Source organism: Hypomesus transpacificus, chromosome 1 (assembly GCF_021917145.1).
Source record: "Hypomesus transpacificus isolate Combined female chromosome 1, fHypTra1, whole genome shotgun sequence".
Classification (NCBI taxonomy): domain Eukaryota; kingdom Metazoa; phylum Chordata; class Actinopteri; order Osmeriformes; family Osmeridae; genus Hypomesus; species Hypomesus transpacificus.
This window is the reverse complement of record NC_061060.1, coordinates 5720409-5747108: the sequence shown is the minus strand read 5'-3', so window position 1 is coordinate 5747108 and position 26700 is coordinate 5720409. Positions and strand designations below refer to the sequence as shown.

The 26700-nt window shown below is 48.1% G+C and overlaps 1 protein-coding gene across 4 annotated transcripts in view; it reads right to left on the bottom strand.

The window, feature by feature from the left end:
* mid2 (midline 2) overlaps positions 1–26700 on the bottom strand; it is an 87631-nt gene that overhangs the window by 6451 nt on the left and 54480 nt on the right. For 3 of the 4 annotated variants that reach the window (XM_047038978.1, XM_047039049.1, XM_047038894.1), the window contains exons 3-9: positions 21900–21965; positions 20396–20491; positions 16525–16632; positions 13263–13411; positions 12138–12265; positions 11650–11793; positions 6052–6213 (exon numbers count right to left, since the gene is read on the bottom strand). In XM_047038978.1, the coding sequence (XP_046894934.1) occupies positions 6052–6213; positions 11650–11793; positions 12138–12265; positions 13263–13411; positions 16525–16632; positions 20396–20491; positions 21900–21965 (853 nt within the window). The remainder of the gene's footprint in view (positions 1–6051; positions 6214–11649; positions 11794–12137; positions 12266–13262; positions 13412–16524; positions 16633–20395; positions 20492–21899; positions 21966–26700) is intronic. The other variant, XM_047039136.1, reaches the window with a different exon arrangement.

Genomic DNA, 26700 nt, shown 5'->3' with positions numbered 1-26700 from the left:
TGACACACATACACCACAGGAACACAAGTACAAACTGTACACACAGAGGGTGAGAGAGGAGAAGACAGTGTTACCTCTCTGACTAGGAGACTTTGCAGAGAGCAGATTGTGCTAGGCAGCCCTGACTGCTGCCATAACCCTCTGTAGGCTCCTCAGGGAGCCCAGCGACAACTTGAGGCACGTCACGGGCAGAGCAGCCTGGGTAAATATTATCCCAGGTCCTTTAACAGGAAGTAAACAGCGAAGCCCTCTGGGAGTTGTTGTCACTTGATATTTCTCAGCTCTAGTTTAATCTTCAGTGGAGGCGGCCTCACGGTCTACGCACGGCTTTGTTTATCACACGCCTCTCAAATACAAACAATATGGCCGACAATCCCAATTCACACACTGTCTGACTTGGTCTCGGCTAGGAAGGGAAGAAAGCAAAAAAAAAGAACAAAAAAAAGAAATAAACAGCCCAGAGTGTCAGCTCTGTTCGATTGCTACCGTGTGTTAGTTCGATGCTTGGGAAGGGAGGAGAGCTCCCAGCACATCTTTTATTGATGCAACACAAACATGAGACCTCAAACAGACCCCAGTAAGGTCCTTAGGAAAACTCTCCTCAGGAACAAGCTGTCAGATGGTGGTGGAGGGACAGGCATTCTATAGACTAACTGACGCCTCGGAGCAGGTTGAGATGTAAAAACACAACATGCCGTCAGATAACACCCAGGGACACCCGATGAGCTGCTGGTGAGGTCATGACAGCGCCTCAACGACAGAAAAGGAGGGGGAAGCGAGGACTTTGCCAATCATCAAATGTCTGACGCACATAGATGCTAGGATAAAAAGTCTTGAAATGGCTCGAAACATCTCTGAGAACAAGCTATAACCTAAGCATGATCAAAAGGTCACCACAGTGATGTGTTGAACTGTATTTAGTGCATCAATGGGCTTTTACATTGATTGTGTGTGTGTGTGTTGTACTATATTGGTATCTGATGTTGATTGATGGTTCAGACATGGACGGATGGCTGTAATGAATTAAGTCTCCTCTCTAACTCTATTAAACCAACACAAACCTACTCAGTACAGACTTTAGTTAGATTTCATGCTTCCTGTGCACAAATGTCAGTCTCAATGGACCAGCTGTTTGCAACAGACATTCCATAAGAAGAATCAGTACGGTCCCACTTGACATCATCACATGAAATGACCAAATGTTACGTAATTTAATAAAGAAATGACCTTCCACTTCTGTGATGCAGTGAACTGATGGGTGGCACTCCCAGATAATGTCAGTCCATAGATATTTGATGTGCACCCGTCTCCAGCGGATGCACTCCAACCAAATGCATCCATATAAGACTGCTGCCAAAAAAGTATTTTTAGATTCTTTAATAATATATACAGAGGCACACTCCCCCCCCCCCCCCCCCCCCCCCCCCCCCCACCATCAATGTCTTCATGCTACGGTATGTGCCTAGTGACATGCTAAATCACCAGCTTGCATCATTGTCGCTTTCCTTGCATTTAGCCCCTCACATCCTGAACACGCTATTCCATCACCATGACAAACACAGACTGCATTTAACATGCAGGTTGAAGCTGAGAGGCAAAGAGCCATTTGATGTCCCTTTCAGCACTCCCTATCTCCTCTCTGTTCCTTTTCTGTTCCCCCTCTCTGCTCTTAGATACGTGGTGACACGTGTGCTAAGGAACTGGTGGCACTTGGTGAGGATGTGAATAAGAGAGAGATGGTGGCAGGAGGTGTAGAGGTCACATGCTATGAACGCACAAGTGCACAAACTCTCTCTTGTTCCATTCCCTCGCAAACACACACACAAACACATTATGCACTCACACATACTTTACACAAACACACACTCTCCACACACACACTATGTTCCTTGTCTTCATCAGGTCTTCATCTAGTGCCATCATTAATTCAATTGTGTTTTCCTCAGGTGGACAATCACACCCCACTCCTGCTACATTTCCATCACCCCTAACCACAGTCTGTGATGTCATATCCTGGGTGGCTTTAAAAAAATATATATATACAGTGTGTTAGCTGGGTTGGTTGTGTGGCTTAACAGTCCTCAGATGTGGTTCTGTTTGAATTCCTGTATCAGTGCCACTGGGAATTATGCAACGTGTTTGAAGGGCGGGTGTGCTACACATGCACACACATTCCTGAGTGGGTGTGTTTGGGATTACACGCTGGAGTAAACTTGTCAAGACAGCGTAGATGACACTCTCCCCCCCATTGCCTAGGAGTGAGAGAGAGAGAAAGAGCGAGAGAGAGAGTAAGAGAGAGAGAGAAAGAGCGAGAGAGAGAGTAAGAGAGAGAGAGAAAGAGCGAGAGAGAGAGTAAGAGCGCGTGCACGAGAGAGAGAGAGAGAGAGAGAGAGAGAGAGAGAGAGAGAGAGAGAGAGAGAGAGAGAGAGAGAGAAGAAAGAGCGAGAGAGAGTAAGAGCGCGCGCACGAGAGAGAGAGAGAGAGAGAGAGAGAGAGAGAGAGAGAGAGAGAGAGATGGCATAGATGACAGCACTGGCCTGGGGACGGAGACACAGATGGCAGGACAGAATGGGGGGAGGAGGGAGAAAAAAGAGAAAGAGGGCGTAAGAGGAAGTGAGAAGATGAAGTGCCACAGTTGTGGGTGAGCCAGAGGAGGGCGATGACAGAGAGAGAGGTCAGAGAGACACAGAGAAAGGTCAGAGAACGACACAGAGAGAGGTCAGAGACCGAAACAGAGAGAGAGAGGTCAGAGAACGACACAGAGAGAGGTCAGAGAGACACAGAGAGAGGTCAGAGAGACACAGAGAGACACAGAGAGAGAGGTCAGAAAGACAAAGAGAGAGACACAGAGAGAGAGGTCAGAGAACGACACAGAGAGAAAAGGATTGAATGATAGAAGGGAGACCGAGGGCCTCAATGAAAGAGGTGAGAGGGTAAGAACAGAGAGAGATAGGAGAGGAAAACAGTGAGCCCCTTAAGACTTGCAGGCAAACATCTCCTTTCCATCATCTCAAACAACAGCATTTGAAAGAGGAAACCTATTGTAATGTGGATCACATGTAAGATGGAGCACAGGGTGTTTGGTAACAGTATGTTCTATCAGAACTCTATGCATGTGATGCACTGTATACTGTCGACATCACTGGCTTCTGTGTTAGACAATCTCAACTGCTCGGCCCGTGCAAAACCCTTTGCTGCTGAGCTACACTTTTTTCCTCGAGATATAGAAGAAGGTGAATAGAAAGAAAAGGCGTCTCTACTTAGCTTCTCGATGGGTTAGAGGGACGGGTCTAGTGTACGCGCCACGTCTCGTTCTGTGAAAATGTTTGGCGAGTGGCGCAGGAATGTGACAGGCGTGGAGCTTAAAGAATAAAGGGCCTTCAAGCCTCTCGCTTGGGACCTTGCTAAGGATACAACAATCAAAACCCAAATATGGAAGCCGGCTGACTCGAGGTAAAATAAAAACGCGTCCCTCGACTTAAGATGCCTCTCCTTGGGTGTCTGTGGGTGCCAACGCTCTCACTTGGGGAAAGCCCTGCAACGGTCTGTCACATCAAAAGGTAAATCTAGTTGAGTTGTGACCCATTTTTCTGCCACAAAACTACCTTTCTGTGAAGAGCTGACTGATGTGGTTTATTTGTGTGTGTCTGCGTCCACATACACACGTGGGCGTGTGCTTGAGTGTGTTAAGTATGTGGATGTGTGTGCCTGTGTATATGTGCCTGTGTGTGCCTGTGTGCATATGCATGAGTAAAATTGTGTGCGCGTGTGCCAATGCTACGGAGACGGAAACAAACATGGCTGTCAGGAGAACAACATCTCCTTAGCGCCGACTGTTTTGTTATTGCGTTGAGCCGTATGCTGGTTCCCGTGGAGAGGGTAAATACCACATGCCAATCCAGGCAGCTAATCTGCGGCCAACCTGAGAGTGGGTGGACACGCAGTGTCACGGCACCATTGTGACTAAATGTTGCCGTGGCGCTCCAGGGGGAAGCAGGGGGAGGACAGGGGGCTGGATGAGTGACAAGGAGTGGGAGTGGTGGCTGGGTGTGGGGAGCTAGGTGGGGGGGGGGGGGCAAGAGAGACAGACAGAATGGGGAGAGGTAGACAGAAGGCGAGAGATGCGACGGAGAGAGAAATGGAGAGAGACAAGGAGAGAGAGAAGGAGAGAGAGAAGGAGAGAGAGATAGGAGGGAGAGATGGAAAGAGAGAAGGAGAGAGAGAGTGGAGAGAGAGTAGAGAGAGAAGGAGAGAGAGTGGAGAGAGAGAGGAGAGAGAGAAGGAGAGACAGAGTGGAGAAAGAGAAGGAGAGAGAGAGTGGAGAGAGAGAGAAGGAGAGAGAGGGAGAGAGAGAGGAGAGAGAGAAGGAGAGACAGAGTGGAGAAAGAGAAGGAGAGAGAGGGAGAAGCCCAGGGCACCCAGCACAGTGACATGGTAGAGTGACAGCGAGTGACGCTCAGTCGCTGGGTGCTGCGATAAACCACTGCCAGCCCACGGTGCTACCACCGGAGGGAAAGAGAGAGGGAAAGAGAGAGGGAGAGAGAGAGAAGGAGAGAGAGAGGGAGAGAGAGAGGGAGAGAGAGAGAAAGAGAGAGGGAGAGAGAGGGAGAGAGAGAAAGAGAGAGGGAGAGAGAGAGAAGGAGAGAGAGAGAAAGAGAGAGGGAGAGAGAGGGAGAAAGAGAGAGGGAGAGAGAGAGGGGAAAAAGAGATACAAACAGATAGAGAGAAACGGAGGGAGAGAAATTATGGAAGAAGGGAGGAAGGATGGGGGCTGGGCTTGTTAGCTGCTAGCTGCAGATACCCTGTGTTTCACCTCCAAACCTCCCCTCGGGTGACTTTGCAAAGCCTCTGATGCAATAATCCCTCTTAATGCGGCCAGCCAGCCAGCCACCACAGCCCATCCCAGCCACGCAAAGCTAGACCCCTTTAGTCCGCCGTCACACTCCAGGCGTGAGAATGCAGGAGCTCTGGGTGACGCACCTGCAAGGTAAATGGCAACCCTGTGTTTGCTATCACACCCAGGAGGGTGATGGAGCCAGAGAGAGAGAGACAGAGAGAGAGAGAGACAGAGAGAGAGAGAGAGAGAGACAGAGAGAGACAGAGAGAGAGAGAGACAGAGAGACAGAGAGAGAGAGAGAGAGAGACAGAGAGAGAGACAGAGAGTCTAGAGAGAGAAAGAGAGAGAGTCTAGAGAGAGAAAGAGAGAGCGAGAGAGAGTCTAGAGAGAGAAAGAGAGAGAGAGAGAGAGAGAGAGAGAGAGAGAGAGAGAGAGAGAGAGAGAGAGAGAGAGAGAGAGAGAGAGAGAGAGAAGAGATCAAGGGGGCAGAAATAAACTGAGACAGAGAAAAGGGTGAGAGAAACTGAGAAAGACAGAAAAAGAGATGGCGAGGAAGTTAGACGCTCAGCCCTGAGTTTGCTATTGTGCCGTTGGGGAAGATGGAGTGGGAGAGAGAAAAAGAGAGGGGGTATAAAAGAGAGAAACAGAGAAAGCAAGAAAGAGAGATGAGAAAGAGAGAGGAGGGTAAGCCATCTAATGGTGTCATGATCAAGCCTGGCTTGGCACTAGTACATGGTATGGTTCTAAAGCATGTCTCTCTATCCCAGATATGGATGGACTCATTGATTCATTCACTGCCTGTAGTGATAGTCAACCAAGGCCATGGACCCAAGACACCAGGCCCAAGATGCTGTCGAGTGGATGCTAGTGGACCTGCCCAGAGCTGAGGCCTCAAAGCTGGGGTGTGCCCAGAGACAGGGTGAGGGAGCCTGCATGGTGGAGCACCCCATTGTTGGACTTGTTCAACAAAGTGACCAAGATCTATTTAGGTCAATATCAATGTTCAGTTCCGACAAGAAAACGACAAGTGTGTTGTGTGAGTGTGAGCGACAGGGAGGATTCCGGACGTGAGTCCCATGGTCATCGCTCCACACGGATGGCACCTAACCAATGCTTCCAGTCCAAGACTAGAACACACTTTATGAGAAGGGGGGCCGTGGAGGCGGGAGGACTGAGGAGGGTTTAAGGGGCCGTCACAGCAGCGCATCACTCACTGTTGGTCTTGAGGCGGGCCGGCTCGCTGTTGCGGCTGCCCGCCTGGTTGATGGCCTTGACGAAGAAGATGTAGCGCGTGCCACTCTGCAGGCCGTGGACCGTGTAGTGGTTCTGCTTGATGTTGGGAACGATCATCCAGCTGTCCACCGAGTTATACAGACCTGGAAGGGGGAGAGGGAGGGAGGAGGGGAGAGAGACAGCAGGGGATGGTCAACAATATGTGCTTGGGCATACCTACATTTCGTTTAGCTTTTTATATATATATCTAGAGAGGGAGAGAGAGAGAGGGAGAGAGATATAATGAATAAGAGAGAGAGAATGGGTGGGAGAGACCAGACAGACGAGGGTGAGAGCGCATGTGTGTGTGTACACTGCTGAGATTTAAGCTGCCTTATCAGCTAATCATAGCGGTGGATTTAAATTACCATCTTACCATCTTAAAAACGCCTGAACTCCCCCCCCTCCACTACAGGAGAAAGAGTAGAAACTTAGACCTTCATGAAAAAAATATTTCTCCAGCGTAAAAATAAAAGAGGAAGAAAAGGCATCAAATCATCCTTGCTGTCTATCAGAACTCCTGCTTCAAGTCTACCGGAGTTCTTTCATCTGTGTTCCCATGTCATTTTAATGAGCTCACTGCAGACACGGTTATCCCACCCATCAAGCATCCTGGTCTATCATGGCGTCTTTGGCCCCGGGGCAAGAATGAAATCAACCAATCCCAGACGATGGAGTGTGAGGACGTTTAGAGATGCGGTGAAAGCATACAGGAAGTAGACTCACAGAGCAGGAGTGGTGGTAGGATATTCTTCATTTGGTAAACAACAGGACACGCACAATCGTCATCTACTGCACACAAGGGAACATGCGACTGCATGTCCAATCAGTATGTAAACATACAGAACCCATGACACACTGCGTGTGCGTTGCAGACATACAGTGCTGCCGACACAGAATCCTAATAGTCACAAATCTCATTAGCAATGCTGTGCTTATGTTGCCCCTCGTTAAATATGGATACATTTCCATTCCCACCTACATTAAAGCAGGGGCGCGAGGAAGTCACTGTCATTCTACGTTGTATTTTTGTTTGGTCAAACACAATTCTTTGAAGATAACAGAAGCCCAAGGCGGTTTCCTCTTCCTCACAGTGGTTATTGTACTTAAGAGAGAAAGAAAGAAATGAAAGAAAGGGCACTTTTCAAGTACGGAGTTGTCCCTTTAAGTTGGGACACTCGATGAATTATTAAGTGAGATTGGCAACAGCATGTATAAGTAATAACATTCGCATCTGCTTGTAAACATAAATACTTTAACGTGACGTAAAATAAGCTCCGTTAAAAGTCAGGGGCCTTTTAAGAATGAATGAGGAAATTTCAAAGTAAAAGCCCCCCCCCCCCCATGACCCCTCACTCGTCCACACAGACTCTCTTTCAGACTCGCCCCTCTATTATTTGAATGAAGCAGCTGTCCCTTCACACCGGGAGGGGGGAGAACGCAGGCATATTAGAGAATGAGTTCCTGTTGCACGTTTCAAAAATGCTGTTGATCTCGTCCTTTGATGGCCGGAATTGGAATGGAAAACTACAGCGCACTGCTTTGTGCTGTCGGCGTAGGTTTACCCCCGACACTGGCCCACTGCCTCCTGACTCGCCCAGCGACTTCAAAGCAGAGCAGGAGATGAGAGCGAGCGAATGTGTCATTTCAGAGAGAAGAAAGGGAGAGATAGAGGGGTTGGTGGGAAGGGAAGGGGGGGGGGGGGGGGGGGGGAGGGAGGGGTTGGTGAGCGGGGCCCTGACAAGCATTCCCAGACTAATGTGATTGTGTGAGTATTCTGACTGTTTCTATAACTATGACTGTTCTTATCTGTGTGTGTGTGTGTGTGTGTGTGTATGCGAGGATTTAGGAGTGTGTCTATAACTGAGAGTCTGAGTTGAAGGTTGTGTGTGGATGTGAGTGTGTTTGTGAGTATGTGTGAGTGTGTGAGTGTCTGTCTGTCCGTCTGTCTGTCTAAGCCTTTGTCTGTGGGCAGATGAAAGGATGAGTGAAACACAAGGCATCATGGGAGAGAGGCAGGACTGCTTGCGGCCCTGCCTGAGACTCCAGACCAGTCTTTGATGCTGCAATAGACAGGTTCCGGTGTGTGTGTGTGTGTGTGTGTGTGGGTGTGTGTGTGTGTTTTGGGTGTGTGTGCGCGTGTTTGGGTGTGTGGAGGAGACAACAACAGAGAAATTGTGTGTTACCCCCGTCTCTGGATGCAGTTCACCAGGCCGGACGCTGGTTCTTTTGCTGTCAAAACGCATATGATGGTTTGAGAAGGGCTCCACATTGGCCCTCAAATTGCGTCGGTGGAAAAGGGGCCGCAGTGCGTGAGAATGTGTGTGGAGCAGTCAGAGCCTGTTAGTGTGTCTCAACAACAGAGAACATGTCTGCACAGGTTCCTCTTAAAGGATGTAAAAAGTAGGTAAGTATGAAGTACAGTTGAAGTGTACCTTTTTGGTCTTTTTGAATGCCTCTCTATGTCGTTTTGGGTGCATTTGTTGTTGTGTGCCTGGGCGCATGAAATGAGGAGAGGCTTTACGCGGATCAAGCAAACATCACAACTGAGATACAGCCGTGGCATTCATATTCAACACAATAGGCTGTACTGATGGCCCCGATATAATCTGTGTCTTCTATCTAAGGCAATAGATCTTAATCCCTCACAGACCACAGAGAAAACATCAAGAGCATAAAGTGTGTGTGTGTGTGTCTGATTGTTAGAGCTAAACGACCAAGCCTAGCAGGGGACCCAATTTAGTCAGACTGAGGGAATGGTAGATAAAGTAGGTATGTAAGTGTATGCAAGACTAAATACAGCTCAACCAATACTTTTATTTTGAAAGAAATAGACCACACACACAGAGAGATATCCCACAGATATCCGTTTGATAGTCTCACTGTCCGTATCATCAAATCATTGACACAAATAAGCACAATTTAGGTTTCAGTAAAAGGAATGAATGGAGCCTAAAACACAGCGATGGATCTATCTATCTCCACCATCGAAAACATTACAATTAAGTCTTAATGAAGTGTCACCACTACTGTATCTCCTGGCAGTGTGTAGCTATTGACTGGGATATTGACAGAACAATGGCGGGATGAAAGGGTTGATGAATGAGCTGGTGTAGTAGAGTGTACACCTACTCCATACAGAAACACAGCTGGCCTGTGTAACCGTCATGGTTGATATTGGGGGGCTGCAGCGAGTGGTCCACCCACCCACACGAGCCAGAGCCATGTCTGCCCTTGCTTGCTGATACGTACAGGAGCCACCATGACGTGCATGCAGGGACACATGCCATATACTGTGCCGTGTACACGTCATGTATGTGTGTATATTGAATCCGTCCATCTCAACTTCTCTGCGTCCTTTTCTCCCCTGGGTCTTCCTTTTCTAGTTCTCTCACCCTCCCCCCTTTTCTCCCTCCGCCTTTTTCCGGCGTTCTCTCTCGATCTAAATCGCTCCATCTTTCTCAAATCCCCTGCTCATCTGCTGGCAGCGAAGAAAGGAAATGAAAGAACAATCTAACCACTGCCTGTTAGTTGCCTGAGGACAGAAAGCTCATATTGCTGTTATCTGCAATCTGGGAGCAGCATCAGCAGCATGGGGGCTGGCTGCTAGGTGTGTGTTGTGTGTGTGTGTGTGCGTGGGTAGGACATCATGTCGCCTGTGATCAGAGAGGATGTTGGGAGATGTAGTCGACCTGAGCTGATGATGAATCGAGCCCACGGGTGGCTGGGTCATGAGTTCTCAGGGCTAATTAGCTAGATAGTAACTAGATAGTTAACTAGATAGAGTCTTACTTACAGAGTGCTCGGGCAGGGAGACTTGGTATAGTTTGTGCATGAATCTGTGTGTGTGCATGGGTGAATGTATATATACGTTAGATTTTATCGTGTGTGTGTACACTGAACCTTTCAATAGCATGTTAGAGAACAGTTGTCAGTCCCAGACACTCTTAATTACAAAGATTAAATAAAAACATTCAATATTAAAAGATCCTTCCTGAAGGGAATCAATACTTGTATTTCAAAACACACCATGGTATTTTGTTTTAGCTTCTGCTCTGTTTCTCAATTCTTCCGGTGTGTGTGCGTGTGTATGTTGTGTGTGCCACGTCAGGTCACCTCCTTCAGGGAGGTATGGAGGTTAGGGCGTGGGGAGGGGTACAGGCATGGAGCTGATGACATTGGAGTGGGAGCGTTTAAGCACTCAGCGAGCGCCGAGGGACGAGAGCAATGCTAGAAACTCGGCCGTCTGAGATAAATGCATTTCTCTCTCTCGATTTCAGCTCTGTCCTCGGGGGTGGGGGGGCGGGAGGGTGGCTGAGTGGGTGTGTGTGTGTGTGGGGACCCTGGACAGAGTTCTATCACGCCTGAAATGGAGACCACTTCACCACAACTCTCCAGCTGGCTGTCAGAGCAGGCTGGGGCACACAGCGAGCAGAGGAGAGAGATTAGAAAAGGATGAAGAGAGGAGCGAGATGGGAGAGGGAGAGGAGAATGAAGGTCGGAGAGGAGAGAGCACGGAGGGGGGCGTGGAGAGCCAAGACAGGGATTGGAAGAGTTGAAGAGGAGAAAGGAGAAGAGGGAGGGGGGGGCAGAGCTGACAAGAGCAGAAGAGCACGGCTGAAGAGAGAACAGGGTAGGAGATGAGAGGAGGGGAGTGTGAGAGAGGAGAGGATAGAGAACTGAATAAGTGAGAGTGAAGATTAAAAGGAGTGCCGAAGCAGGGAGAGCTGGAGCTGTAAGAGATAGCTACAGTGTGTGGTACGTGCATGAGTGTGTGTGTGTGTGTGTGGGAGAGAGAGAGTGAGTGACGGTGTTTGCGTGCATGCATGGGTGTGTGTCTGTGTGTCTGTGTCTGTGTGTGTGTCTGTGTGTGTCGGAAGCTAACCAGCTCCGCTGGGAGAGTATCTGCTGGCCGCAGCTGTTCCTCGGGCCTGCCAGGTCTGTCAGTCATCCCTCTCTCCATCCCTCTATCCCTCTCCATCTCTCCTCAGTTACCCTTGCTAGCCTGCTATCTCTACACCACCGCGTCAATCACTCCTCCAAATCTCCACATTCACACTCTGCTTTTCTATTCCTGAGTCTGTTACCCCCGATACCCAGATACGTTGTTTTTACACCCACAGCCACACACAGACAAAGAAGGGTCATGAGCTGAGGTGGCTCGGTGTGACTGAACCAGAAAAAAAAAAAAGCTTTTGAGGAGAAAAAACGGGCAGTTGCACAACGGAGTGCTGTACCCACTGTGGGAGTGCGGCCTTATGTAAGGCCTTCCGGAAAACGCTCCTGAAAAGCAGAGAAGCTACTGCATGTGTTGGTTTTGCAACCCCCCCCCCCCCCCCCCCCCCCCCCCCCCCCCCCCCCCCCCCCCCCCAACACTGAGTGATATCTACTGTAGGGTCTGTGTGTGTGTGGGGGTGGGTGGGTGGGTGGGTGTGTGAGGGTGTGGGTTAGAGGATGTGTAAAGCATATGTATGTGGTGGGAGGGAGGTGGAGAGAGTGAGAGACAGAGCGTGTGTGTGTGTGTGTGCTGCCTCACTCACTGATGAAGTTGGTCTGTCCGGTGTAGATGGTGTACTGCAGCTCGTAGGAGGTGACGCTGAACTCGTCCTCGGAGCTCCAGTGGACGGTGATGGTGTCGTGGGAGGCAGTGCACAGCTCGTCACGGATGGACGGAGGGTTGGGCGCTGCAGCACCAGGCCAAACACACGCAAACAGAGACCCGCTTTATAGGAACAGTGGGCTCACTTTGCTCATGCATTTTATATGCACAGTAGCACAACTCCATACTCTGCAAGCTGGCAGTGCTGGAATAAACTGATAATAACATTGGTTTCCCAGCGTTACAGTCATCTCTCTCTGGTACTTTTTAATTGTATTTATACTTACAGTATATTTGATATATGTGTATACTGACACTTTCTGACACTATACTACCCTGTATTCTTTCAGTCCTTGCTTTCCTTCTCTCTCTCTTCCTACCCCTCTCGATCCCCCGTCCCCCCGTCCCCCCCTCCCTCCCTCCCAGTACCTGTGAGGTAATCCAGGCATTCCAAGATCTTCTTCTCTCGGGAGAAGTCAAGGGCAAAGTTGTCGAAGGCCTCGTTCAGGTTCACATCCGGAATCAGCACCTGGGATGAGGCTGTGGCCATGGCAACCCTGTAAAGTAGGGAGGGAGGGAGAGGTGAGGTGAGGTTGAGTAGGTTGATAACAGGGTGAAAGATTGATGGTAGTGTGGGTGTGTGTGTGTGGGGGGGGGGGTGGCTGGTTTGCGGTGGAGGTGAGGGAAGGTAAGTCCAGGTCACCACAAACAGAGAGGCGAGGCGAGGGAAAAAGAGACACAGGAAGCAGAATACTGATGAAGATTTCGGTGCCGCAGCAGGGAGGGCAGGGAGGCTTGACAGAGCTGTACGGCCAGCAGGGCACACTGTTTGTCTGGGCACAGCGGGTGTAGACAAGCCCCACGGCCCCCGTGGAGCCGTGTCCACCACCCCATACACACACCCTCCCATCCCTCTCTTTCTGTCTGTCTGCCTGTCTGTCTGTCCGCAGTCCAGCCAGTCAACTAGTCTGCACAGTATCAGCCTGCCAGCCAACCAGCCAGCAAGCCAGCCAGCAGTGGATTAGCCAGCCAGTAAACTAGCCAGCACTGCCAGCCAGCCAGCCCAGCCAGTGTAGTCCAGCCAGAAAGGCACTGAATGAGGCTCTTGTTGGTAACTATGGAGGCTCCATCAATGACAGGGTTGGAAACAGCAAGGGAAGAGCCAAACTACAAACTGCTCACACAGTGTTCTTCCAACTGGCTTATTCTGTCTCCTGACTCCCTACCAAGACAGGGGAGAGGAGGGAAGGGGAGAAGTCAGAGAGAAAGAGAGAGGGGTAGGGGAGGGAGGAGCGAGGGGGAGAAGGAGAGATGGTAGAGGTGAAGGGAGAAGGGAAAGGAGAGAGATAAGAAGCGAGGGGTGAGAGAGGGGTGAAAGAGGATTGGGGGAAGAAAGGATGTCGAGAGGTTCAGGGGTGAGCAAGGACAGCAAGGAGGAAAAGGGGTTGATGCAAGGAAGGAAGGTTAGGGTTAGGGCTAGAAAATAAGCAAGGAAGCTAGGGAGGGTAGGAGGAAGGGAAGGGAGGCAGGAGAGTGTGTGTGTGTGTGTGTCACCTTTCAGCCACGTTCCTAGCGGTCTGGAGGAAGCGCGCGTGGTCGTTCTCCTTCAGGCTGTGCTCGGCCTGAGTGATGAGGGCGCTGGAGCGCTCCAGACACTGGCGGCAGTTGGCAATCTGCTGGGCCAGCTTCCGCAGCTTCATCACCTGCAAATGCACACGCATGGGGGGCGCGCAGACACAAGACAGACACACACAGGCAGGCAGGACACATACAGGACACACACACACAGGGCCGGACATACGCATGCCAGGACAAACACAAAGGAAACCCACATACACAAGAGGGAGAGAAAAAAAGAACCAATCTCAGGTTATCAGGGCCTGGGTGGGGTATCACTGACCACCTGACACGCCCCATTCTCTCAGCCGCAGACGGGTCACATATCGGCTTTGTCTAAGACACACGTATATCTGTCCGTTCGTCTGATAACCCGGAGATTTGGAGGACTGAAGTCACACGGTCAGTATATGTGTGCGGGGTTTTGAAACAATGGATTCGTGGAAACCTGTTGCCATCGTGACAACAGAGGGTAGTGTTCTGCCAACACCATGTCGGGCTCCCATAGAAAACAGACGTGGGAAACATCCTGAGGTTCACATTATTCACAAGAGAATTCAGTGTTAGCTTCTGTCCTCCTATCAAAACACCACTGGTGGAGTCCCAGGACTCAGACTGTAGAAAGTATCTAGGCTACAGGAGTCACACACAGACCCATACACAGACAAGAGACAACAACTGTGCCAGAGTGTTTAATCAAAGTATAGAACTTCTAGAATTTCCCCCCTCAGCAATATAGACTGAATAATGTTCTCATTCCAATTAAGCTATTTATTGCCATTCCAGGTCCGTAAACAGTTTATTTTAAATACCCCATCAGAAAGCAGACCTATACGTTCCCGTCGTATCTCAGAAAAGAGGATTGGAGGAATTAAAGTTGCGTTGCGATACGACAGCCTTCTTGGTAAAGGATATCAACTGCAACACGGCTCCGAAATGTCAAGATAAATCCCATTAGACTCGCTGTTTGTAAACATAGCCATGTTTTTGCATTTGAATTGTTTTTGTATCTTAAAAAACAAAAGTGAAAATGAACAAGAAAACCAAACAGCTTTTGAGACCTTTCTCAATGCCAATGTGTTTTTCAGGACATTGTAATGTCTAGAGGAAATGTCAATGCATAACTAACACAAGGGCTGAACTAAGTCAGCTGGTGTCACACTCAGTACAGTACATCTGTCTGAACTTGGATGACACTGTAAAGGTTAGGGTTATAAGCTGTTGATTTGGGAGTTTTTTGGGGATGGCTGGCATTTGCGCTAAGCACTTGGTTCACCCACACCAATAATCTGTTGTCATACAGTGCTGATATGTCAAGGGAGCGCTGTTATATTGAGTGGGTATTGCCGGAATATTCTAATGGACCACTGGGTGGGGATTAGGAAATCTGACTGCAGCACTTTGAGCACAAATATTATCCTCCAAAAACTCTGGACAATTCAGCCTGTCGACTCTGTGTATGTCGGTATCAGACTGTTTTGATGTGTGTCTGTGTGTGTGTGTGTCCTTACTCTCTATCATACTCTCTCTTTCACCACCTTCACCACCAAGAGGGGGGTGGAAGTAAGGGTTACAAGGTACAGTCTTAACATGGAGGTCATTCAGACTGGGTTGTATGGAAGAATCAGGTAGGGAGGGAATGTTGTGTTTTCAGAGCCTGCAGGCTTTGCTGAGACTGTAGACACGCATGCGCATGCACACACTTACACACACACACACACACACACACACAAACTGTATAGAGGCAGCAGGAAGGAGAGATGAGAGGCAGAGAAATTAGAGGTTGAGAGAGGGAAAAAGAGAGATCTATTGAGAGAGAGAGAGAGAGAGAGAGAGAGAGAGAGAGAGAGAGAGAGAGAGAGAGAGAGAGAGAGAGAGAGAAAGAAAGAGACAGATTGCATAGAAAAAGAAAAGGAGGCAGTTGAGAATACATAATAACATCGACAATAAGCCGATGTTTGTTTATGTGCATGGAAGAGGAGGATCAAGCATGACCGAGTCTTCTGAAAGAGAGAGAGAGAGACAGAGAGAGAGAGAATGTGCTACTTAAAAGGAGAAATGTGGCTGCCTCCCCCCCTCCCTCTATCCCTCTGTGTATGTAAGACCCCCCTTCTCTCCCTGCCTTCTCTCTCTCTCTACCAGCCCCCCTCCCCCTGACTGCCTGTCTACCTTACTGTACTGTAGCAGCAGCCCCTGCGCTGCACGGCCCTACCCAGCGGCCCTACCCATATAATCCTGTCGGTTCTGCTGCAGAGTCACCTCTCCTCCATTCTCTGCTCTCTCTCCACGTCTCCACTCCCTCCTGTCTGCTCCTCCCTCCTAATGCCTCCCCCCCCTGCACCGCAATCCTGCCCAGACAAGCCCTGGGGGTCTCCTCTAACACTTAACAACCCCGACCCCCCCCCCCCCCTCAACCAACCCCACTCCTCCCTCCCTCTCCCTCTCTCTCTCTCTCTCTCTCTCTCTGTGTATCTCTCTCTCTCTCCACTTCCCTTCTCTTCTCTCTCAGTCTCTTATGGTTCAGACACACTCAGGAGTGGAAACAGCAAGCTGCTCCATGTTCTTCTCTCTCTAGACGCACATACACCTCCTGTTATTGATCTGTTGACTGCCTAGGCCGCTCACTGCGTCAGATCGTCTCACCCAGCAACTGGAAACTTCTACTAACACTAAACAAAAAATCTTGGCATTCTGTTCTTCTTCTCACCTCCTTTCCCTCATCCCTTCTTTCGGATGCTACCTATGAAGTTTCGTGACAGGTTTTGTATGGGTGTGTGTGTGTATGACTGTCTCCCTGTTTCTGTCACAGTGGTGGGTTCTGAACCGTTTTGCCTGCTACATTAGATATGGCTACACAACCACACACACACAGACACACACACACATCCCTGTCACACGTCTTGCTGAGCATTGGTGCGTTTATGGAAGAGTGTGGGAGAAGCCGATTATTACAGCTCTTACAGTGGCAAGACATACACACACAACATGCCGACCATGACGAATTGCACCAAAATTGTGCATCTTTGGTGCAACAAACGTGCAGCTTGGGAAAGACAGCCAGTAGCCTTGTAGGCCTGTGCAAAAAATAGAAACATGAAGTACATTGGATATGGAAAGAGTGGGTCTGAGCCTGTTCTGAGGAGGGCAGACTCCTGGCTCCAGCACAGAGGTGTGTCTGGGGGTCACTGCCCTGCAGTACCTTGGACTCCTTGATCTTGACGGCGATGATCTGTTTCCTCTGGCGTATGATCTCCACGAGCTCGTCACACTCCTCCACCAGCTTGGCTTCGTGCATGGCTGTGTTCACCTGGGGGAAACACAAACACACACACACACACACACTCAGTCACACACTGGGCTTACGCAGTACTCAGTGTGCTGAGATGTAGAAAAACGCACTGACTGAACGCACTCTTAAACCTGCTCTATTCACCCTCCCACACACAGGGATTGTTTGCAAGGAGTGAAAGATGAGCATCACTGTCTAACCATGTCTTACCCTAAATACTCAGCTCGTATAGGGTCATGATTGGTTGGGAAATAAGAAATGGGTGAGTATTTGACAATAAGGAGAAATTCAAATTCAGATCTGGTGTCGCTCAGATCTGCCAGGTCAATGAGCTATTATCCACACTGAGTTTTAGATGAGTACATTTATCCTTGGCAATTAGTAATCTTTGCTAATAAGACGGCCCGTTGCGGAATTAATGGTGTGAGAGTGTTCATCTGAGTTGGTGTGTGAAAAACCATGTGTATGTTTGTGTGTGTGTGTGATGTGATTAATGAGGCTTAAGTGGCTCTAACTGCTTTAATGAGCTTTGTGGAGTGATCAGTCTCGATGGGTGGCAGAGGGGTGAACAGTTTGATACTCGGTTTCTGAATATAACGTCACCACCTTGGATCAAACATGGAAGTGGGGCAACGAATCTGAGGGGTTTCAACTCTGGAGTCTCACATGACATGGCTCAGTGCCTAAACACAACACACATGGACCTCCGCAGCAACTAAGCTACAAAGTGTGCATGGCATGAGTTACATTTTGTTCTGGATATTATCGGTAATATTTCTTCAACTTTGTGCTATGACCTTTGGCGACCTTGGTCCCTTGTCACTTTCCAGTCACCATCTTCCCTACGGACTTGTCCCTCTGAGGTGTCTAGGAGAGACCGCCTGCTGAGTTGAGAATTAGCTGCTGTAGATTAGCGTAGCATAGCCAAGTCTAGCATAGCATGCTAACAAGGCAAGGTTGTCTCATGTTTTATTAATGAACTCCCTCATTAAAACACAGGCGAGCGTGTCTCATTTGAGCATTGACATCTCCTTCTGGGAGGGTAAACCAGTTACCCTCAGTTGGAGAAAAGCTGGAGAAGAAGAGATGAAAAATGAAAAGAAAAATGAACCAGTGAAGATAGCATTGCGCCCCAGGAGTTTGCAGCAACAATCCTTAACTTTTATTAACAGTCGGAAAACTGCTTTATTGTTCTTCAGCAGTGGATTTCTTCAATCAGACTTACTGCAGTAGTTTAAACAGAATTTGAAAATAGTCACCGGCTAATATACCTCGACTCACATTCAATATTTACCAGGGAGTGGTGGGTGGGTGCCTTAGGCTACAAAGGAAAGAAGACAGGTTGTCTCTTTGACAGGGTGAAGGTGTTCAGGGGCCCATGTCCCGTAGGTGGGAGGCTGGCCGTGTGGAGCACAGCCTCTCCTGGGGCTACAACCGGCCTCCATCCCAGCTCGCGAGGCCAGGTTTGGAGACAGGATCAGAGAAGCTGAGATCAGGATCCCTGTAAGGGGGGGGGGGGGTTCTTCTTCTTCTCTTCCTTTGCTTCTTGTCTTCCCTACAAGTTCTCCATTCAGGGCCCTTGATCAAAAATGGATGACGGTGTGCATATGTTCCAACAGTGCAGACCGGTTCACTTGCAGCACCGTCTCGTTCACACTGTCAACATAACTGAGCTGGGCACGCACGCCACTACATAACACAGCTCTTTTAAAAGTTTCAGGAGAACAAATTCAGATATTGGAAAAAATGAGTTGTCTCGAGAGGGCGGGGGGGGGGGGGGGGGGGGGGGGGGTCGGGAATCACTAGACCAGAAATGAAGGCATCTTTAAGTCTCCACAGGAGACAGACTGATTCCCCACTGGAAGTTCCGGGGGAATGTGGAGGTGTTATCTATGCAAACACTCTCGAACTTACCTGCAGAATCTTTATGATCCAATACTCAAGCTGTTGCAAAGGTACAGAGTGCAACAATGAGAAGAAAAGTCACTCAGCTCACAAAACCCTGAATACAGCTGCAGCTCTCCTCAGTCTTGTGTGCACGTGGCATACACTGGCATAAACTGGCATACACTGCACACATGGCATGTGTCTCACTGTAAAGATGTAAAGGAAAGTTTTCTGTCTGCTCCTAGCATCAAGGGTTTCTGGGAAGGGAAGCGGCCGGCTGACCTCTCTGCTTCCATCCCCGCTCACACCAGGCCTTCCTAAGGTCTCACTCCCTGCATTTTATAATTACCCGGCATTTCGACAGAAACATTTCAGAGGATAATAGCTTGAAGCAAGAGAGAGACCGAAATTAGTTTCTCCGTGTTTGTTGTTGTTGAATAATTTGTGGAACAAGGTGCAGAGTGCCACCATAGTTGTTCCGACAAGCCGGAGATGGGAGGAAAAGTTTTCCTCTGTGTAAACACGGAGGAGACCTGGGTGGCTGGCTCCTCTCCAGTAAAGCACGTAGTCACGTGTGTACATGGATTTGATTGCCTGGGTGGTGTTCCACCTCTCACCCCTTGCCCCCCGGATTCGGAGTAGGTTAACAGCCTGAAAGGAACTGATTTGTGAAGAGCTATGGGGGCCGTCATTAGGTGGTTTTCATCACTACGTGCCCATTAGTCCCCGGGCGGAGGGAAATTGTGCTTTGTGGGTCTCTCATGAGTCGATGACACATTCAGGACATCATTGTGTACAGTGCACTCGTAGTATGCAAAGTGAACAAAACAATTAAACCCAAACAAAGAGGGAGATACCCACACACCCTTGTAAAAAGAGAACAAAACATGCAACATGTCCTTTACTCCCCAGCAGCTGGAACACAGCAATCTAGAGTGTGACATCACAAAGGTATAGAAGCGAACACACCTATCATTACCAGCTCTTGACCTGAAATGCCCTTTTTGGGTAGTGTTTATTTTGGTTCAAAGATGACATAAGAGGACAGAGGCTGCAGTACAAGTGTTTGGTGCGGTGTGTTTGTGTGGATCGTGTTTTGGTCTTGAATCGTGATGAGTCACGGTTTCTGGGCTTTGGAGAGGCGAGGTGCAAGGCAGAGCATGTTGAGAACAAATGTAGTCCTGACAAAAATAACACTATCAATCCGAAGATTCGGAAGCACAGGGGTTTAGGATTCTGGGATGTGTCCATAACGGGTCATAACACTGAACAAATCCATCCCACAGCAATGAATCTCAATAGGGTGATCACTCACTATCCCTAGTCACTACAAGTACAGTGATCAATAGGTATTAAATAGCCGACAAGCACGATTGATTGGCGGGCGTCGATCAGACCATTTAAATGCAGCCTCACTTTTATGTGGAAGAGAAAGATGCAGTGATTGCAAACAAAGTGCCTGGTGCGAGGGGGCAGATTCAAAGCTTTTGAATAGAACCAAAATGTGCAAAAGTGTGTTTGTGTGTGGTGTGCTGGTACCCATCGGGACTGTATGAGATCAATAGTGTTGTACCGGGATGTTAATGACTTGAGCTGCATCTAAGTGGGGGTGGGGGTCTGCCTGTAACTCAGAGTTGATGAGCTTCGCACGCATCGATGGTGCTTTGCAGAGAATGATTGGAAACGAAATGAAACTCAGAAACACTGAATACATTCATGCTTTATGATTGAAAAACTCATCTGTGTTTGGCTGGGATTAAATGGGAATGTCAGCATGTATGGAAAGATGGATAAAGCCATGCATTACTAACCACACACACACGCATGCAACCATACACACACGTACACACACACACACACACACCCACACACACACTGCAGAGTGTGTACTGACCTCCACCTGCTGGCAGATCTGGATAAGCTTGGCCATCTGGTTTTCCAGTTCGCTGTTTCTCTTCACCAGATTGGTCAGGTTGTTCTCCAGGGTTTGCTGTCAGAAGGGAAGGAGGAACGTTGAGATAGTCTTCTTTAAGAACGAGGACCAGAAAATGGAAGAACATAGGGAGGCAAGGCTTGGCTTGAGATCTGGGGTGTGAATAAGTACACTGATGTCAATAAATTAGATGTGGTCTTGAGGCAAGCACTTTTTTTGGTTGCCTTATACGAGTTTGGATTTATGTTAGATTAGCATGGAATGTTGCCATGCTTTTTAGAGGCATGATTAGATTTTCTACAGATGCTTAAATGATCACCGGAACTCTGAGATGCAACAACCACATAGAGTTAGAGGCAGATGTATTGAATGTTAGTTGACAGTGTGCTGGACATCTTGATATCTTCCATAGGTGACCCTGGGCTTGTCTCCATGTCTACCACATAATACAACAGTGGGAGGGTATTCCTAGCCCGGCTCTCACAGCAGTGCAGACAGACGCTCAGTGTCACACAGACTGAGGCTGATGTTGTGTTGTGAGGGGCTGAGCAGCAAGCAGCGAGCAGCGACACACTAGACCATATCACACAAGCTGAAGTGAAAGTGTGTACACAAAGGTCGAACCTGAACCGCAGCCTCACCCTCTCAACAACTCATTTAGCCTACCTGCTCTCTGAATGTACTTTATCCTTCATATCATCTGCCCAAACTCATTCAAATACCTGAGTAATACCACAAGGACAACCTTGAAGCAGAGTTGGACTCTCAGAGCTATTCTGTTTGTCTTGGCAATGAATTATGTGAAACTATCAATCGGCGGGTGCCCCCAAAAAACTAGATATCCTATATCGGCTTAAAACCCTAACTCACAAACTATCTAGTTTTCCAATTTGCAGCCATATCAGATTATCGAGTAACAGATGGGTGATCTGAGCTGTGCCCAAGTGCTGTTTACTGCTTTACAAATCAGCTTGACAGCATGAAGTCCACCATTATTCACTTGGATGCCATCACAAAAAAATAAACGAAGATACTATCTGAATCTCCGGATAATAAATGTATGGCCGTCCACCTACAGCTCCAGCTGCTTTCATTCATTTTATAGTTACAGAACAAGTATGACTTCCAAACGTGTAGCGAGACAACACACACATCAATAAAGCCCGTGAATAAAGCAGCAGTTGAAAGAGAGAGAGAGAGAGAGTGAGAGAGAGGGAGGAAAAAAAGAAGAGAAACAGAAGAAGAAGCAAAATAACGAGCTAAATAAACCAAAGCAGAAGACGAGCGTTGGTGTTTACAGCTGGCTACTCAAGAATGTGAAGTGAAAAATATGTTTGGGTGTCGACACTATCTCTGTTGGCTCTGTCTGTCTTTATTTGTCATGTCAACATGTCTGTCTGTCAGTGTCTGTCCACCCCAGCCCCAGGTCAGGTACACGTTTTTGTAAAAGGCAGCCAGGACTCACCGCAGCGCTTGTCTTTGAAGCCTCCATTACCGCGTCAGATACTCTGCCAGGGCTCACTTGAAAAGCCTACAAACACACACACTGTTGTCAGCATCTGAACACACAAAGCTCGAGAGTTTGTCCTCCTTTCTCTCCCTCCCTCCCTCCCTCCCTTCCTGTCTGACTGTTCCCCTACTGACCCCCGCCGCCACTGTCAGTCCGGCCCTCTGCTTTGTCTTCACAGGTGACTGGCCTCTTCTCGGACTCGGGTGCAAGTCGGTGTGTGCGAGCATACGTGTGCCCTACTTCTCTGCTACATCTGAGTGGAAGTCCCGTTCAGATTTCGTCAGCTCAACCACGGGATTTGGGCAAGTGTGTGTCTTGAGTGTGTGTGCTCGGTTTGAAGATGAACATCAGTTGGAGAGGACAGATGGGTCATTAATTAAGGAGTATGAAAGAGGGGTTGATTTATACATCAAAAACAGCTTGCTCCCAAGTGGCCATGGAGAAGTGCTACTGGGGAGATCCCGGTGTAGGCGGGGGGGGGGGGGGGGGGGGGGGGGGGGGATGTGTGTGTGTTTGTGGGTGCAATAGTTAACGATAGAGGGTGAGCAAGTGTATGTGAGTCTGCCACACGAGAGTGTGTGTGGGTGTTCTCTACGGAGTGTACTGGAGTGGGGTGGCATGACCTGAGCCAGCAGGTGTGCAATGAGAGAGAGAGGTTTGGAATACTCATTAAAGCAAGCGCTAGACATCAAAGACAAGCAGGCCAGCAATGGCGAGAGAGGAAGAGAGAGAAAGACAGAGAGACGTAAATAAAGAGAAAGGATGAATTGATTGGAATAAGAGAAGTAACAGTGCTTGCCGCGTGTTATTATTGGCGAATCAGAATGGGAGGGCCTTTCTGTCCCTGGCTGAATAGTGAGGCCATGAGGAAACACATGTCTGTGATGAGAATGGATAGAGGCGTCTGTCACATGTCTGCAGCGAGCTGCCCGACTGACCAACCGCTAGGGTCAGGGACAAGGCTTGGGTGGAGCCTGTCATCTCCATGATAACGGTCACCGTGACGCTGACAGACCATCATGTAGCATTATGTCATCCCACTGGTGATCTCATCACGTTGGACGCCCCAGGGTAGTATCCTTTTAGCTGCTTTGAAAACAGCATACAAGGTCAGAGTTCCCACTGACATTAAAGAGAGCGGGGGGGGGGGGGGCAACGACTGTAGGGTCCTAGTCACCATTGAGTCATCATACTCAGGGTCAGATGGCTGAGCGGTTAGGGAATCGGGCTACCAATCAGAAGGTTGTCGGTTCAATTCCCAGCCATGCAATTGACGTTGTGTCCTTGGGCAAGGCACTTCACCCTACTTGCCTCAGGGGAATGTCCCTGTACTTACTGTAAGTCGCTCTGGATAAGAGCGTGTGCTAAATGACTAAATGTAAATGTACTCTACCGGCCGAGGACTCTGAGAAACACGGCTGTCTAAACATCGGGTACAGTTCATGGCAGCAAGAAAAAGAGCGTGGGGAACAAACATAATATTGTGAAATTCAATACTTGAAAATCACACAACAAAAGAATGTGGTTTCTGAATATAAAGCCATGTTTATTTTAAAGAAAGAAACAACTAGCTGTTGTACTGCACTGCAGTCCCTGCTTAATAGGCTCACAATGTCCACTGCCTTTTTGGGACAAAACAGCAATAGCAGCAGAACAACAACAACAAACAGCTAACAATAAAGGTCCCGTGGCTAGAAGAATTATACTTCAAAGCAAAGGGTTATTTTGGGGATCGTTCTTGTTTTGGAGAAAGCCACAAAGCTGAAGATGTTTCACTATGAAGCAGTTGTCTAAAAGAGCCTTTTGAGTCAGTGGACGTGTCCGTAACCAGAGCCTTCTGGGAAATGTGGTTTTAACTGGGGATAATGTTCCATAGGACACATCTCCTGAGACCTGTAACAGTGCAGTCTGGGTAATGAACCAAGCACCATCCCTGTTTCAGACCAAACCAGGGACAAATTAATGAGAGCTTTGGGAACAATTTGGTCCATCTATACTGGCCTGGTTTGCACCTGGTCTGGGCTCAGCTACAGTGAGAGGGATTTCTTGTCAGGTACTTCTAACTCTAGAACCATTCTGTGACTGCTTCAAGTACAGTCCTGGTAGTGCATCATGGTTCTCCACTACCTCTTTCTTCCGGAGGTTTATGTACAAATGACACTTGATTGAGCGATACCGCATTCATATCCGCATATTACAATACTCACGATATTCCTTTGAATCATTTGCAGTGTATGACCTCTATATAACCTGTGAGCATGCATAACGATACATTCTGTTCACAGCATTGTGGACCTAGAGAAACCCCCCAGCAGACACCCGGTTCCTGGAGGTAGAGAGAGCAAGCGAGAGAGAGAGAGAGAGAGAGAGAGAGAGAGAGAGAGAGAGAGAGAGAGAGAGGTCGGAAGGAGTAAAGGACAAACGTCTGCTACGGCACTCACGCTCTCTAGAGACAACTTAATCCCGCCGGGTTGTTTGACATGTATGCAAAGGGTTAGGGTTAGGGTATGATGTCATCTGAAACGGCTCGCAATCCAATCATTCCCATACCAGCTACAGTAGAAGGATTAGAAGTGAGGAATTTCTCAATACATTTGAGGAATTAATCATTTATCGTCACGGCTACTGCACAGCAGTAAGGCCGTCCGGAAGATTTGACATTTGGTTCATTTTAAAAGGGTCAGTCTTATAGGCACCGGGCATGCTGCTGTTACCCTCTCATGTATTGGTTGGGGTCCTAAAGTGTTTTACAGTGTGTCTACATTTTAGATTAAAAAGGCAGGAGGCACTGAATGTTTTCCCATCTTCTTTTTCAGTCTCTACGTAACAATCTCACATCAGATTTCCACATCCTGGGTAAATGGGATTGTATGGGCAGTATCAAATCAAATCAAATGTATTTGTATAGCCCTTTTTACACGCATGTCACAGAGGGCTTCACATACGCCCATACAACTGCCCCTCAACCAACCTAAACCCTCAAGGGTATGTATGTTACCCAAAGACATTCACAATAAGATCAACATGGTCAAAGAGATAAACAGTCATCAGACCTCTATTGTCCATAGATCAAGACTTATCCTGGATGTTGCGGAACAGAGATGAGATCTGCATCCATACAGAAGGCTTATCCAGCATCCACCCTAATCAATCTTACGATTGGCTGACAAAGGATCGGCCTTATGGAGTGTTACCAGTCGATTCATCACCAGCCTTAACCTCTGCAGAACATCGTGTGTAGTTACAGGTCTTATGGTTGTTTTTATCCCAGTGGGAATGCACCAAACTGCAGCCTTATTGATCCCATCCCTCTTCAAGGAGGATCATATTGGATAGCTGTGGGACTGGTTTCCATGACTCCCCATTTTGAAATGCTACCATTATGTGCTAGGTGGCTCACGGGAAAACCAGTGTTATAGCAAGACAACAGGCTCTGTATGGGATTTAATCCTGATGAATATCCCATGCAGTACCATCAACACAATGGATTATGTCAAAGGTTAAAGTCATTTTTATGAGATTGCATGGAATCGAAATCCCTCAATTTCACATGGAGGCTGTCGGCGACATAATAGAATTTCGAATACCGGCTGTTTGTCACTGGGTTTGGAAAGCAGCTTGTGGTGCCAGGCAAAAGTTGTTTGTATCTCGGCTTTCCGGTTTATACCCTGCCTTCACAAAACACAACATCGTCTTGTCATTTGAGAAGGCTTCAGGTTGACTAGCTGAAGACAGTCAGTGTCTGGCTCTTCTAGACTCTTCATGACAGCTGCAACATGAGCTTTCTCAACTGTCATTCCTGCAGCAATCTGTCACTCTGGTAGGGTTGTCATTTTAAACGTGTGTGACTTTTTCCCTTCTTTGTCTCTGCCAATCTCCCCAATCATCCTTTTAAGATCAGAACGCCCCCCCCCCCCCCCCCCCAGGGGCGTTTTATTTTTGAAAATAAATGGTCAAATATCTCGCTCAGGTGCGTGACTAAATAGTTGGTTTACCTAATCTCTAAAATTATATATATATATACACATATATTTTTAAGCATAACAGCAAGGTGAATCACCCTTCTAAATAGCCCCAAATGAACGTGAGGTGAACTCGTCCTCAGTGAGGGAGAGGAGTAAGACTTAAACGTCTTCCATCACGTTAATCCACGCCATCCAGTAATCAGCTTCCGTCACAATCGCTTTATACAGAAACTCATTTGATGGAAATGGTTCCCAAGCTACCTCCAAACAAACGAGTTAAATGGCATCCATTTTGACAAGCATGGAAAATCTCAGAAAAACGCTGGCTGAATCGATTGAGACCAGACGCCGTGAGGAAGGAGGGGGGGGCAATTTGTGTAATACAATTACCCAGAGAAGCCTTCTGCGAATACCACTCAGACTACACCAATGTTCAGCTCAGCATAAGTATTTTTGTTTCCTAAAAAGCCTAGTTTGTTAAAGGCTGTTTCAGCCTTGTGAATAATCCTGACTGGAAAAGGCCAAAGGCTGATGTCCTGCTTTAACTGTTCACCAAACTGACTCATTTCATCCATGAAAGCCCTCATCTGAATTGAAAGCCATCATCATTCATTACCAACTCACAAATAGGTTTCATTCAGCTGGATTGATACATTGTTACACTCTGTCACTTGTACTAACTCTAATGAATTTCAATGCCATAGTTTCCATGTGAGGCTATAGAACTGATAGTTACAGTGCCCTCCAAAAGTATTGGAACAGTGAGGCCAATTCCTTTATTTTTGCTGTAG